The following is a 15,379-nucleotide window of genomic DNA, read 5'->3' as shown; positions in this document are numbered from 1 at the left end:
GAAGGATTAGGAGGTACGAACTACCACGTATAAAATAAATAAGTTACAAGAATGTGATGCATGGTACAGGAGATACAGCCAATGTTTTATGATAACTTTATGCAGAGTATAATCTATAAAAATAGAAAATAGGTATGTTGTGTACCTCAAGTTAATATAATATTGTAAGTTACTTATACTTCAATTTTTTTTTTAATGGAAAAATATGGAAAGGTCTTAGGGATGATGTGGCATTTGAACTGGTCCTTGAAAGAAAATGGAGGATTCTGAAAAGTGAAGAAGACAGAGAAGGTATTGTGGGTGAAGAGACATCACGAGCAAAGTCCCAGGAGCTTGAACGCACACGGCACATTCAAAACTAGCACACAGATGGGGTGACGAAAGGTGCAGGTGATAAGCTTGGAAAGATGGGAAAGATGCTTTAAAAAATTTACACTTGATTTTGTAAACAACGGGGAACCATGATTCATTTTTGAGAACAGAGTAGCACGAAAAGATCTGTGTTTTAAGAAAGTAACTCTAGCAGTTTGTGAAATTAGTAACTATAGTTCTCCTTAGCCAAGAAAGATAAAATACATTAACAGAACAACCGCATAAAAATGCCAGACATTTCATTTTCAGAGTTCCCATATACATTTGTTAGGAATCAGGATGCGGGCTGGCAATGAGGCATGTTGGGTTTCCGAAAAATATAACCAATGGAAACTATACAACCATATAAAATCAACTTTCTGTGACCTATTTTAGCAACTTCTTTGCACTGACTAATCTTGCTGAAGAGTGAATCATAAATTCAGCAGAGCCCATGTCCTGGTGACCTCACTTGTTCTAAGCCCGTAGGAATATTCCCACCTCTACTGGCTCCAAGTCTTTTGAGAAACATCATAATTGAAAAAGCAGTCATTTTAGTATAAGTCCCAAATTTGGCTTTCTTTTTCTTTTTTTTTTTTTTTTCTCTAGTGAAAGATGGGGAAAAAGGGAATCAAAACAGAGTAACATAGAACTCCAGATAAAGAAACCATACTGCCATGGTTTTTCTAGCCCTACAGAAAAACTCTGCTTGAGACCTTCTCCTAAAGTACTCAGCACAAGAAAAACAGGCAGAGGGATGGTACCAGGTCACCAGAGAGTGAAACCGACTGAAACAAAAGCCCAGCTGACCACTGCCCTTGCCAGATGAAAATGTGAACACAGGGAGGGAAAAGTCAGTCAGATTCGGGCAGTCTGCTGAGTTTCAGAGCTCCATAGCTAATGCCAAGGAGTTCTTCTAAAACTTTTTTATTTGAAAAATTACAACAGCAGTTCATCCAGAAGTAGAGTCACAAGGCACGTGGAAATGCTTCTGTGTTACCTAATTTCAACCATACATATATTCCCATCATGACCTTCCCTTACCTCTCTGACTATAGTAATTGGCTCCCACACAACCGTAAGTCAAGGTCAGTTCAACAACATCCTAGAATAATATCATTTTAGAGTTGGGAAAGATTATAGAGATAATTTAACCTGCTTCACGAGTTTACAAACCAAAGGCAGTAGACAAGTGATTCTTCCAAACCTACATGGTGAGTTAGGGGTAGAGCTACGATACAATGTTTGCAAGTCCTTGCTGAGTGTTCTCTCCATATAGCCTCACCTTCCTCTACCGTGTGTATATACTTAGAGGGATGAAAGAGAGAGAGAGAGAGAGTGTGTGTATATAGCTATTTTTCATATTGATAACATATCTAGTGTCCACACGTTCTTATGGCGTTTTATGTTCTTACCTTAATATATGTTTATATTTGGATTATAATTCTATGGTGTTAGGACCCCGTCTTTTTTATCCCACAGGAAATTCCCTGCTGCCTCTGGCTGTATCATTACTTAGTGAACAAGAACAGGGTAACAGTGGTGCAAAGGGGGAAAGGGTTAAGACAGATACTAGTCAGGAGCATGTCTGTACAGAATGAAGATTAGGACTAAAAAGGAGCCATTCTGGTTGCAGGATCAGGGTCCTCCCTCAGGGCTAGTTCCCAGTCAAACCTCGCTACAGCTGCCTAGGGCACGGCAGACCCTGGGATGGCAGAAGCAAGGGAGCTGGTGCTAAGGAAGCTTCGGTCTCCACCACCTACCTTGAGGTTCTCTAGAAATAGCTGCCTTTGAAATGAGGTGATGACTGTTATTTAATGGATGGGTACATCCTTTCATAACGTATACATATATCAAATCATCATGATGTACGCCTAAAATGTCGTACAATTTTGTCAATTATACTTCAATAAAGCTGAAAAAAAGAACTGCTGTTGCCATCTCACCTTAGATCTATTCCTTCCCCATCAGTTTATGACCTAACCCTTTTGCTATGACTATTCTATCCTCAGGTAATGCAGGTAGTCTTAACTACACTGGATTCAAGCTATACTCCATCCAGCTAGTAGGACCCACTTGCAGTACCCTAGCACTTAGCATAGTCTGTTTTCCTGAGGCAATGACATCTCTAGAATGCATTCACAGGCTTCTGAGTAAGACTGCAAAAGGAAGCCAAAGATGGGGCAAAACTCTGAAGCCTTCTTTCCGTGGTCACAAACCCAGAGGGGTCGGCTCACTTATGCTTTTCTGTATGGATAACATTCAAGAGTGTGAAAGGCAGAGTTACAGTCTTCCTTTTGCAGCTTCGTTGGTCCTCTAAAGGACTCTGACCAGCTCTGCACTGTTCATGTAGTAAATGTGTCAAAGGCAGGAAACAATCCTTGCTTAGCCAGACTGCTTGGGTGGGTCTCAGTTTTCCTAACCAGTGATTCCCTGAGGGAGTAATTTTAGTTGATGAACATTATCACCCAGATCTGCTTCCTCCACATCACTTCCTACCCTTTACTCCCACAGGGACTGATTGCCAACAAGCCTTCTCTAGTGGAGGGTTCCGGAGACTGAGAACTACTGGCTTCCAAAGTAGGGGTCCAGCTCCAGCTTAGGGGTTAAGAGCATGGAGTCTGAAGAAAGAGTGCCCGGGTCCAAATCGAGGATCCACTTGTTACTCGCTGGGGGACTGTAAGCACGTTACTTAAGCTCTCTGTACCTCAGTGGCCTCATCCTTAAAAAGGGCTCAATAAAAATACCTATATCACAGGAGTGTTATATGAATTAAATAAGCTGCTATCTGCACGGCACTGAAAATAGTGAACAAAGTAAGTGTTTGCTGCTGTTATTGTTATTTTTTTCCCTTCTCTTTCCACCTGGGCTCTCTCACTTACCCTGAGGATGAACACACCAGGTGCTCGGATGTTGGCTTTGATAGTAACAAGTAGGCTGTTAATCTCTTTGATGTATTCTGCTCTCATAGATACCAAAAACCTAGGAAAGAAGTGATCTTCAAATCCAAAGCAATAGCCTTCTGTAAAGAAACACTATGAGGGAACGGGGAAAAGTTGAGGAGTGATGCAAAAAATTACCTCACGTGACTGCCAACTTCAGAAAGACTGAAGGGCGCACCACAATTATCTCCCCAGGCTTTGTGCTCACCAAACAGCAGTCAGATTCCTCTACAAAGGGTAATCGTAAGCATGCCTGTGTGACCCTGGCATCTGAGATGGTGTCTGGAGACTCCTCCAAGGCCAGGGCACCATTCTTCCAGCACCAGGGGCTACTTTACAGGCCGTATCTGTTTGATTCTCTCTTATCACAAGGATAGTGCACAGCAGCCTTTGAGATGAAAGCAAATCTTCATTTCCTGCTGCTAAAGAACTTCACAGAGAGGATGTGCAAGGTACGAGATGCTAGATGATGGTGCGAGGCCCTCGGAAAAGAGGGTGGAGTTGTTCTTTTTCCAGAAGGACATAAACCAGCTAAAGCACTAATGTTCTTAATTTATCAGCTTGATTTCGATCAGAAATACATTCATCTCATCTGTAAGGAAATGTTTTCAGGATGTATTATGTTCAGGACACTATATTAGGTACTGAGGATAATGCAATGCATAAGAAACAATCCCTTCCTCAGTGACCATAAACTCTGGCGTAGAAGACAGTAAACAGCTGATGACAAATCAGTATGAGAGAGGAAATGGATGGTTTATTTCCCATTAACCAACCAGTTAACAGCTATGAGAAAGTACAATGCAGGAAGGCCAATTCAAGAAATATTTATTACGAGGCCATTTTATGAAACTGACTATGCCAGGGAGAACTAGGAGTGATTGGTAGTATCACTTTGCTTCTCATGGATGACTTCCAAATACAATTGTAATAGTAATAATAATATTATTAAATGTTTAAGACCTCTATTAAGTGTTTACTGTGTGCCAAACATGGTTCTCAGAAGCACTTTAGATCTTTTAACCCATTTAATGCTCACAAGATATTGAGGTAAGTACTACTATTATCCCACACTTTATGGCCCCCCCCCAAAAAAATTAAGGTTCAGAGAGATTAAAAAACCTGCCCTATGTTACACAGCTAGTAAGTACTGAAACAAGGAATGAAATTCTAACAGTCTAGGTTTATAGTCATTGTTTTAACCAATATGCTACTTTGTCTGACAAGAAGGCCTTCTTCAGACAGGCTTGCCCATTAGCCAAACAACTCCTACTATACCCCAGCTACCCACTGCCCTCAATATGCCAAAATCTGGTTTGCTTTATACCCAAAGCATCATTTATCCTCAGTAAGGCTCACAAGCCTAGTTAATCATTGCCAAACGAGGCAGAAGACACAGAGGCCCTACCTAATGAAGAAGACCCTTGGGCTTGTCGTAATGGAAGGAAAGGGAGGGAATGAGGGTGGCAGAAGAGGAGGAAGCGGCGGTCGAGGAGGAGAAGAACTGCTCCTGGTTTAAGTCTTTAAGCTACTCAGGGGCCTCAGAAAAAGGATCCAGAAAAAAATAAAAATCAACTGGAGAAAACACAAGACTACAAAGTAATAAAGCCCATAAGTAAGAGAGTGACAGGGCTAGACACAAACCCTGATAGCCTTTCCCCGTCTGCCTGTGGTGTCAGGAAAGGGCTTTACAGTGAGGAAAGGGTTCCTGTGCATTTCTTCTGTTTGTTTTCTTTCTAAAACTCTGTGCCATGCCCTGAGAGGGTTGCACCCCGCAGTGTGTAACGTGTCTTCTGTATCTGTAGCCTCTAGCAACTGGCATCTTTTGAACAAATCCACTTTGGCATGGGGACACTCAGAACACAGTGACAAACTGACCCCAAAGCAGACACTATTTGAGCACGCCCCTGTAGAACACTTGTTTGCAACTTGCTGACCTCCACTGAAGCACGTGTGTATGCGGGCGTGTGCACACGCACATACACACACTCACAGGGCTGAGCCCTGGTGACTCTGGACACTCTACTCCCCTCCCAAAAGCCATTTGATCCTAGGAGAAGACCCTGCTGGCCAAACTACAAAGATCTGGAGGGCCCTGGGTGGACCCCAGAGACACACTCTTTGCTGAAAACCAGGTGCACTGCCGTGCCATTGCTGGGGTCCCAAGCGCTGCCCTTCACCCCAGAGCCGAGGTGGCCCTTCAGGCAGGCGGCGGTGGCCTCGGGTGTTTGCCTCCCCGCTGCAGTCAGCTCCTGGGCTCTGCAGGGTGGGCTCCAAGGCCACAGGGCCACCTTTCTTCCCTGACGCGCTCTTCCACAAACACTGGATCTGCTGAGCCTGGGGGGAGGGGCAGAGAGAAGCCCCCAGCCAGCAAGTGTGCACAGCGCACAGAGGGGAGGCGTGTGCAGGACGGAGGTGCGCCTCGGTTTACAACGTGGCTGCAGCGCCCGCACTTCCCTGTCTCAGGTGTGACGTTGATTTATTGTTGCTGAGTAACTTCTCGTGGTAGAAACGAAATTTCTTTTAATATATTACATATGTATGTACACACTCGTGTGAAATATATGTACTTTGAGGGGATCTATTTCTGTTCCATGGGGAGTCATTCTTTCCCATCAGGAATCTCACCTGCTGCTTTGTGTATCTGGTCAGATTCCTGGCACGTTTTGTTTCCTGTTGTTTAGTAAAGGTGCTCTTCCTGGGATGCACACACACAAAAACACCAAGTCGTCCTCCTCAAAGGAGACCCATTTGACTACATTTTATTTCATCTGAGGAGCCTATCATTAACCCTTGTTAATTTTTAGAACAGCTAGAGTGGAGGATGTGAGGATGACGGGCCCTGTCTGGACACCGAATCTGAAGTGCCTGTGGGACACTCCAGCAGAGGTGTTCACCAAAGAGCCGGATACGCGAGTCTGAAGTTCAAGGGAGAGATCTGGCCTGATCGCAATCTCCTGGGTCCTCAGCTACAGCTCTGGCCAAGATACCACACCGCCTCCCTCTGCTTTTGGCATATGCCTTCAGGAGAGACAATAAGCCTTTCTTCCGTTTGGACGGCTACGTTCAAAGGTTCTAAAGTGAACTTCACTCAGAGATCTTGGCTGATCTTGACTCTGCACATGGGTGTTGCCACTTCCTCGCCTCTCCCAAATGCTGTGAGAATTACAGTCGGCAGAGTGGGTGACCAGCCATGAACCTAGAGCTCCTCTCCACCCCCAGCCCAAGTGTGGGCAGCCCACGGGCCCTGCTTGCCCCTGCCCTTTACCTAGTGAGCAACAGGAACAAGATTTCTCTGTCCTGCTCTCCAGAGTATGCCAGAGGGAGCAGGTGTCAGACACTTGGCAGGCCATTTCCCCAACCTTATTAATTCCAGACAGGATGCGTATCCCGTGGATGACCAAAAGGGGGCCAGGTTATATTATATCAATACTTGCAAAGGCCACTGGTTACAGTTTAGCTTTCAAAATACCACTCGGTACTTATATTTCAACATAATACTCAAACTTTTTAAATTGAGAATTAAAAAGTAATAATCATGGTCTGTCATATCCTCAAGAGAGAAGCTAAGGAAGGTTCTTTCTTTAGCTTCCTTTAGAGAACATGAGGAAGGCTGGTTCTTGCATTTACAATCCAAACAAGATTGGAAGAAATAAAATTGGAAATACGACATCCTCTTACCTTGGTTTATGCCAGGGATTTAGAATGGTTACAGTGGTTTAGTGATTAAAAAAAAAGAAATCTATGTGAACTCCAAGAAACCAAACAAAAACTGAGGTTGTTTGCTAATCAATGAGTACAACTGTTTGTACGTGAGCCCAAGGCAAAGGTCTCATTCTGCCAGGCACTGAGGTCGCAGCAACTTGTTCATCCCCTAATGTCTAGCCAGTTACCAAGCCCTGTGCTTTATAATGTCCTTTTCTTTTTTACTCCCATGATCACCATTTGGCTAGATGTTACAGAGGACTGGTGAAAGTCTAGGAGAGAAGATAAGGAATTACAAGTCATGAATTTGAGTTGGGGGGAAAAAGAGTATTTTAAAAGGATAGATTTGAACTGGGTGTGAAAATAATGTAGCACCTCATAGGCAGGAAGACTGCATCTCCTTAATGGACATACTATACCATATCCTTGCCTCGAGTTATACTTACAAACTAAATGTTATTAATTAAAATTTAATGTAAAATAAGTAAATAAAATACAATGTTAAATGTATCAATGGAGTAGCAAGCAATGATAGAGATTGAAGAAACGCTAAAATAGCAGTTAAGTACATAAAATAGTCTCCCCAGTTAATTAAGCAGAAGCCATCTAAATTAAGAGGTTAAGCAGGGTAACTGAAGAATCATCAGTAAGAGGGCTTCCCTGGTGGCGCAGTGGTTGAGAGTCCGCCTGCTGATGCAGGGGACACGGGTTCGTGCCCCAGTCCGGGAGGATCCCACATGCCGCGGAGCGGCTGGGCCTGTGAGCCATGGCCGCTGGGCCTGCGCATCCGGAGCCTGTGCTCCGCAGCGGGAGAGCCCCCAACAGTGAGAGGCCCACGTACCGCAAAAAAAAAAGAATCATCAGTAAGAAAAATGGGTACCCTGTATAAATGAAGTTATGGTGAAGAAAAATGCTGGGGGAAGCAGAGAGATGGTTTGTCATGTCTCACAGAAGAGGAAGTTCACGGGTGAGTACATGAGTACATATTCATGTGCATGTGTGTGTGTGTGTGTGTGTGTGTATAAAGTACAAGGAAAAAAGAAATCAGGGCCCTGCACCATGAGGTCCTAACCAACCTCTCCAAACGTTTCCTCCCACGACCGCCATGAGATCCTTTCGTCTCCTCAAGGGTCAGCCTGGTCTCCTTGTCTCCCCCTTGGTCCACACCATAATCCTGACCGAGTGTCCTCCAACTGTGACTCTCTTTCTGCAACTTAGTGTCCTTCAAGGTCCAGCTCAAGTTCCATCATGTCTCACAAGCCCTTCCTGACAAGCCCAGCCCAGAGTGTCTTCCCCTTCCTCTATCCTCTGACAATTGCTGCCACTCACTCATTTTTTTAAAAAAATTCCAACAATATAAAGCAAAACAATGTTCCCTCCCAGGCATTTCAGTTGAGCACCTCCTTTCTCTCACCACTGGGCACCTTCCTGAGTCTTTGGGAGTGTCTGATCCCCTCAACCTAATGAGAAGTTCTTTAGGGCAGGGACTGTGTCTTCACACATCTTTTAATCCTTCATATCACAAGACTATGGCCAAGGTATGAGCTGATCAACATCTACCAATGTGAATAAGTGGTATCATACAATGTTCAAAGGAAAGTACTACATTAATCATGAGAACATTCTGATTCTAACATACAAGATTAGGAAAGGAGAATTAACCGTAGCCATCTTTTCACTCAGTTCCTCCTAGGAGGAATAAGACTGTAGACTTCTTAAGTAAGAAGGGCTTAAGTAAGCAAAGGGGGCTTAAGTAAGCAAAGCCAGACACGGACAATGGAGAGTAAGACTCTCATGAGGTAGATGCAAGAGAGACAAAGGAAAATCAACAATTATTTAATTGCAGTCAGATATAAAAACATACCCATATTTCCTTGAGCATCTTCTACCTTGTTTGATGAGGACAATAGAAAAGACGTCCTGGTGAAGTGAGGGCCCTGAAGAGATGGTTGTTGCTGCTGAGGCAGAGGCATGGTTTTGAGGACCACCCTCCAGTCCACCTGGCTAATATCTGACCTTGATCGAGCATGGCCGGGCTTAAAAGTAGAAGTCTCATCCAATAAGTCATTCACAGAACGAGGTCTGTCCCTCCGACGCTGACAGATGTTGAAAAAATCAAAGGTTGAAGCTTCCTTTTGTTCCATCCAGGACAGATTATCTGGGGTTGTCCCTTTCTGGACCATAAACTGTTCTTTGGCAGGGAAGACATTTTGAGCTTTGGTTTCTAAGAACCTGGTCTTACAATGGTCCCAGATCATGCCTCCCTTGCCCAGGGAGGAGACATTTCTGATAGCACCATTGTCTATGTTACTGAGGACCTCATGCCCCACCAGTTCAGGAACTTCCTGAATCCCATAAACCTCTGCTTGCTGCACAGCCTTTTCTAGCTTACTATCAAAAGTAGTAAAGAAATCCTCAGTAACTTCCAGGGCTGGGCTGATATCATCCACTTCCAAAGCTTCCATGTCACAGGCTCCAAGAGGCCTAAGCCTCCTAAGCTTGTTCAGGAAAGGGCTTCATGAACATTCACCCGACAAAGAGAGGTAAAGTTTTGGGCAACAGAGTTCTGGAAACAACTGGAAGGAACTTTCATTCAGCTGCCCAGAGCAGGCCAAGCACAAGGGTGGTTGATGTTTTCCAGGACATTAAAAACATCTGCTAGATGAAAACAGTCATCAACAAAGGTACTGGGAGACAAACATTCCTTTGAGATTATTCTTCAGTGAGACCTCTGTAAAGACAACAGGAAGTGCTTGTCAAGGCAATTGTCACCACCATCTTTAATTTCCTGAAAGAAAATGAAAAGAACAACATTGGCACATAGTTCATTGTATTCTATATCATTGTATTCTATATACATAAATCTGCCCGCTTACTTCCTCATCTTTACATCTCTTCCATGGCAGTCATGCCCAAACGTGGACAACACCTACAGAGAAGTTCCACTGTCAAGAGTACACATCACTGGGACTACCCTGGTGGCGCAGTGGATAAGAATCCACTTGCCAATGCAGGCGACACGGGTTCGATCCCTGGTCCGGGAAGATCTCACATGCTGTGGAGCAACTAAGCCCGTGTGCCACAACTACTGAGCCTGCACTCCAGAGCCCACGTGCCACAACTACTGAAGCCCATGTGCCTAGAGCCTGTGCTCCGCAGCAAGAGAAGCCACCGCAAGGAGAAGCCCGCGCACCGCAATGAAGAGTAGCCCCCGCTCACCGCAACTAGAGAAAGCCAGCGCGCAGCAACGAAGACCCAATGCAGCCAAAAAAATAAATAAAAAAAGAGTACACATCACTGCATTGTATTAGAACTTACACAGAGCAGGGTGGGACTCTTGATAAGGGGAATTACGGTCAGCAGCTTTTACTCATACAGAGAAGCCTACACGAGCAGCTGTGAAAAGACTGCCCCGGCAAATCTCTGTGATATTGACCTAAAAGAGTTAGCCAAAGAGACTAGGAATTCTGTGACTGCGCTTATATCGTAATCAGTCTGAAAGTCATAAATGCATGAGTCCTGTCACAAACCGTGAAAGCCCTGATGGTTTGTCAGGCTCAAAGGTGCAAGGGGGAAGTAGAGAGGGAGAATGGCCCTTTTATTAACCTGAATGTTTTTGTGTTGTGTTTCCTAAGCTTAGATTATGTAATGCCTGATGATGACTCTGGACTTCACAATTCTTCCAGTCATCTTGCAAAAAGGCTTCAGGATCCAAACTCCCTGAGGCTTTGAGGATTGGCTTACGAGTAGGTCCAGCCTTGGGGCTGGGCAGAAAGAATCATAACACTAACCACACTGTCTGGGAAATGCTAGATCTCCAAGGCCAGGCCAAACGAGAACAGTGATGCTGTCCAATATGGTAGACACTAGCCATACATGGCTATTTAAATTTAAATTTATTGGGTTTCCCTGGTGGCTCAATGGTTAAGAAGCCACCTGACAATGCAGGGGACACGAGTTCGAGTCCTGGTCCGGGAAGATCCCACATGCCGTGGAGCAACTAAGCCTGTGCGCCACAACTACTGAGCCTGCACTCCAAAGCCCATGAGCCACAACTACCGAACCCACATGCCACAACTACTGAAGCCTGCACGCTTAGAGCCCACACTCCGCAACAAGAGAAGCTACTGCAATGAGAAGCCTGCGCACCTCAATGAAGAGTAGCCCCTGCTCGCCACAACTAGAGAAAGCCCATGCAGGGCAACGAAGACCCAACACTGCCAAAAAAATAAATAAATAAAATAATTTTTTTTAAATTTAGAAAATAAATAAATAAATTTAAACTGATTAAAAATCAAATAGGGTTCCTCAGTCACACTAGCCACACTTCATGTGCTCAACATACACCTTTGTATCTTTACCAAAAAAATGAACAAAGAAACAAAACAACTAGGTAAGCTTTGTTTTCCTTAACTACTTACAAGTAGGTAAAACTAGGCAATTAGCAACACCTTTGCAAGTTGCTGCAAAGGTACATAAATGTGCTTTCTTCTTTAAAACTGCAAAATTTCTGTGGTTAATTAAAATAATTTTTAGCACTTAGGTCATTAAATCATTACATTTAAATCAACAGCACCAATCTACATTGCTTAATGTGTGTAAGTAACACTACTATATACAGCCCGTTATTTTAAATATATCAAGAAGGTTTGCAGGTCACAGGAACTTGGTGGCTAACCTCTTATAAAGTGATAATGACTGTGAATTTGTCTACTTTTTACATTTTCATGTTTATTATGTTAGCATTCATGAAGCAAGGCACAGATTGATTTTTGGCGATAAGATCAGTTATAATATTTTTCTAGCTGCAAACATGGTTTTGTTTGCTGTGTCTATGCTAAGCCTTGAGTCTCTTGAATCCTATAGCAGAGTTTCACTACTTCTGTCATTTTGAAACTTGGAATTTTTCAGTTTTATCTTGTACACCAGACGCTAAGAAAAAGAAATACATAATAAATCTAAAATTTGTAGTTCTTTACTAAAATTTTAAATGAACATAATAACATATGTTTCCCATTTTATAGAAGAGGCACCAAGGTGCCGAGCACTAAGTTATTCATCTAAGATTCTATTATGAATGTTCCTTTTCTTACCTAGTTCTTAAAATTCAGTCTTTAATCATACTAGAGAGAGTAAATACCTTTAAACTGATTCTTTCTTTCTTTTTTTTTTAAATCAAAATGTCTAGGAATATACTCTTTGTGCTCCCTGCTTTGGTATTCACAGGCTGGCTAGGAGCATATAACCATTGACGGCCAGCACTGCTGGCTTGTGGAACACTCCATCACACTGCGTTCTAAGATTGTAGACTGTTAGACAAAGACGGGACCTTCGAGATCATCCTCTCAACCCCAACTTTCACAGAGGGGACACTGAGGCCCACAGAAAGTAAGATGTCCCAGGGACACTTCCCTATGCAATGCCTCATTTAATCCTCATTAAGGGCAGTAACAATTCAACTTGAGAACCATTTCAATGCTGTTTAACAAGGGATTCTGGAAACCACTCATCTACCATCCATTAAGGTCACAACAGGTCCAAGATGCTGAAGATGGAAGGATGAATAACATACAGTCCTTGCCCTAAAGAGGCTCACAGTCTATCATGATGAGCCTAAGAAAATAAGTCCAAAAAACTGCCTTGATAGAGGACAGAAACAGATTTGGTGGGGGAAGGAGGGAGGGGTCACTTGCTAGCAAAGGTGAGGGAGAGATTAAGAAGGCCTTCAAAGGGAGGTACCCTCTGAGTTGAGTCTAGAAAACTTAGAAGGTATTTGCCTGGATGGCTTGGAAGAAATTAGGAAGAGTAAATCACCTTTTGGTTAGCAAGGGATTTTCAAGTTTATTATACAAAATGACTTTCCATAGGCAGTGTAGTGAGCAATGCAGTGGAGAAATAGCAAGCAATCTAGTGGATCTAGAGTCAGAGCTAGGTCCAAATCCTAATTCTGTCTCACACTAGCTATGTAATTTGGGGTAAGATTTCCCTGAACCACCCCCCAAGTCCACCCCAAGTCCTCTGGGCTAATCTGTTCTTCCTATTCTAGGAATTTCACTGTTAGTGCTTTCCATTGCTTCTGTCTGGAACCTACACAGCTATTCTCTTTGCTTTCTGATGTAAATATGCATTTACCCTTCAAAACCATACTCTACTCTTCACTGTGTGCCCCAGCATTTCCATGCCACTCTTCCTCCCCTCATTCCTCCACTTAGTTACAAAGGCCTTTCAGTTCCTCCTTCAAGGTTTACCATTTTGATCTCCAGGCCTGCCCACGGGCTGTTCCCATCGCTGGAGGGGTTACTCCCTCCTGGACTCTTTTGCCCATTGCATCAATGCCTAATCATCCTTCAGGATCCAATCTAACATCAAGTGACAGACCTGTATTCTCTAAAGAGAGCCACAGCAATATCTCCTATCCCACGTGCTTTTTGGCAATAAGAACTTGCTACTTCCCCATCAAGAAGTGAGTTTATTTTTCCACTCCCATGATTCGGGGCAAAGCTTGTGATGTTTTGATCAGTAGAGTGTGGCTGTGCCCATTGGCGGTGCAGCCTTTGACTGGCCTGGTGGCTTCCTCTTCCTGTCTCTTGGAGCTCTAAGCTGATTATATAGAAAGTCCAGGCTACTCTGCTGGAGGGAGAGACCACATGCTAGAGCACAGAGGCACCAGACATGTGAGGGAAGAAGCCATCTTGAATGACAGCCCAGTTGAGCTCTCCGATGATTCCAGCCCCAGTCAGTATCATAAGAGATTCCCAAGTGAGAATCTTCCAGCTGAGTCCAGTTAGCCCAGAACCATGAGAGATAATAAATTGTTTTCAGACACTAAATTTCAGAGTAGTTTGCCACACAGCAAACAATAATCAGGACTTACCACTTCCTTAGGGAAGCATTCTCTGGTGTCCCAGACTAGGTTAAATGTACTCATTTAAGGACAGAAGGGCCTTGGTTCGGAAGGGCACCAGCACTTCTGTAAGTTATACACATCACATTTGTAATTACTAGTTTCGGTGTCAATATCCCCTTAGGCAGCAACTGTCAATTTTGTTCACCCATGGACCCCCCAAACACAGTTGCAGTTCAATAAATATTTGTTGAATAAATGAATTATTTTTGAGTGGGTATCTTTAGAATCACGACATTGTTTTCTTTTCCCCCTTTTTCTTTTGTTGTTAGTACCTGACTTACATTCCTCTTACCACATAATGATTATCTCTAGCAATAAACAATAGAGGTACTGCTTTAACAACAGCCAAAAAAGTTAATCTTTAGTATAATAAATGAACAGACCAATGTGAGAGATCCAGCCCTTTGCCTGTATTTTCACAGTACAAATTAAATAGCTAAAAAGAATTTGAGAGTTGCAGTGATTTATTCATTCCATAAACATTTACTGAAGCATCTACTGTGTTCTAGGCACTAGTGATACGACAGTGAACAAGACAGACATAAACCCTACCCTTGTAGAACTTACATTCTAGTGAGCACTTACTATTTAGACACTGCTCTAAATGCCTTCAATGTCTTACCTCATCTGTTAAGGTGTGGTGAGAAGGCTGATGTACTCCTCCACACTCTAGCAATCCGATCCATCCCATCCCATCCCAAATCCCAACCCTCTATGAAGTCTTTCCTGAGACTCAATCCTTTCGGATCTCTCCCTTCCCCAAATATCTAAATCATCACTAAACAAGTCAACTTTGCAGACTGTCTTTTTCCCTCAATTAGACTATAAGCTTCTCGAGGGCAAGTCCCATACCTATGTCTCCGTCACCCAACAAAGGCAGCAGGGTATTCCTGCCTCTTGTCTTCCTCTTTCTAAAGCAGCCTCCACATCGTTTCTCTTAACCCTTCAGAGTCTTCCCAGTAAAACAGGGCTCAGCAAACATTTTCTTTTTTTTTTTTTTTAATTTTGTTTTAAACTCTGGCAACCACTATCAGCAAACATTTTCTGTAAAGAACCAGTAATAAACAGTTTAGGCTTTGTGGGCCACACAGTCACTTTTGCAACTACTCAGGTCTGCGGCTGTAGTGAGGTAAATAGCCACAGGCAACATGGAAATGAATGGACATGTCTGTGTTCTGATAAAGCTTTATTTACAAAACAGGCAGATAAACAAAATATGATATATCCATACAATGGAATATTATTCAGCCTTTGAGAGGAAGGAACTCCTGTCACATGCTACAACATGAATGAACCTCGAGGATATCATACTAAGTAAAATAAACCAGTTACAAAAAGAAATACTGCGTGATTCAATGCATATTAAGAAGTCATATTCATGGAAATAGAAAGGTAGAATGGGGGTTACCAGGGCTGGAGGGGAGGAGGGAAAAGGGAGTTATTGTTTAATGAGTATAGAGTTTCAGATCTGCAA

At 43.2% G+C, this 15,379-nt stretch overlaps 1 protein-coding gene across 8 annotated transcripts in view; it reads right to left on the bottom strand.

Moving 5' to 3' along the window:
- Positions 1 to 15,379, bottom strand: part of PLEKHM3 (pleckstrin homology domain containing M3) — a 186,809-nt gene that overhangs the window by 154,566 nt on the left and 16,864 nt on the right. For 7 of the 8 annotated variants that reach the window (XM_067740817.1, XM_067740818.1, XM_067740819.1 and 4 more), the window contains exon 2: positions 8,863 to 9,786. In XM_067740817.1, coding sequence (XP_067596918.1) covers positions 8,863 to 9,463 — 601 coding nt within the window. In that variant the 5' untranslated portion in view covers positions 9,464 to 9,786. The remainder of the gene's footprint in view (positions 1 to 8,862; positions 9,787 to 15,379) is intronic. The other variant, XM_067740816.1, reaches the window with a different exon arrangement.

Source organism: Pseudorca crassidens, chromosome 6, assembly GCF_039906515.1.
Source record: "Pseudorca crassidens isolate mPseCra1 chromosome 6, mPseCra1.hap1, whole genome shotgun sequence".
Lineage (NCBI taxonomy): Eukaryota > Metazoa > Chordata > Mammalia > Artiodactyla > Delphinidae > Pseudorca > Pseudorca crassidens.
This window is presented reverse-complemented; position numbering and strand designations above follow the sequence as displayed.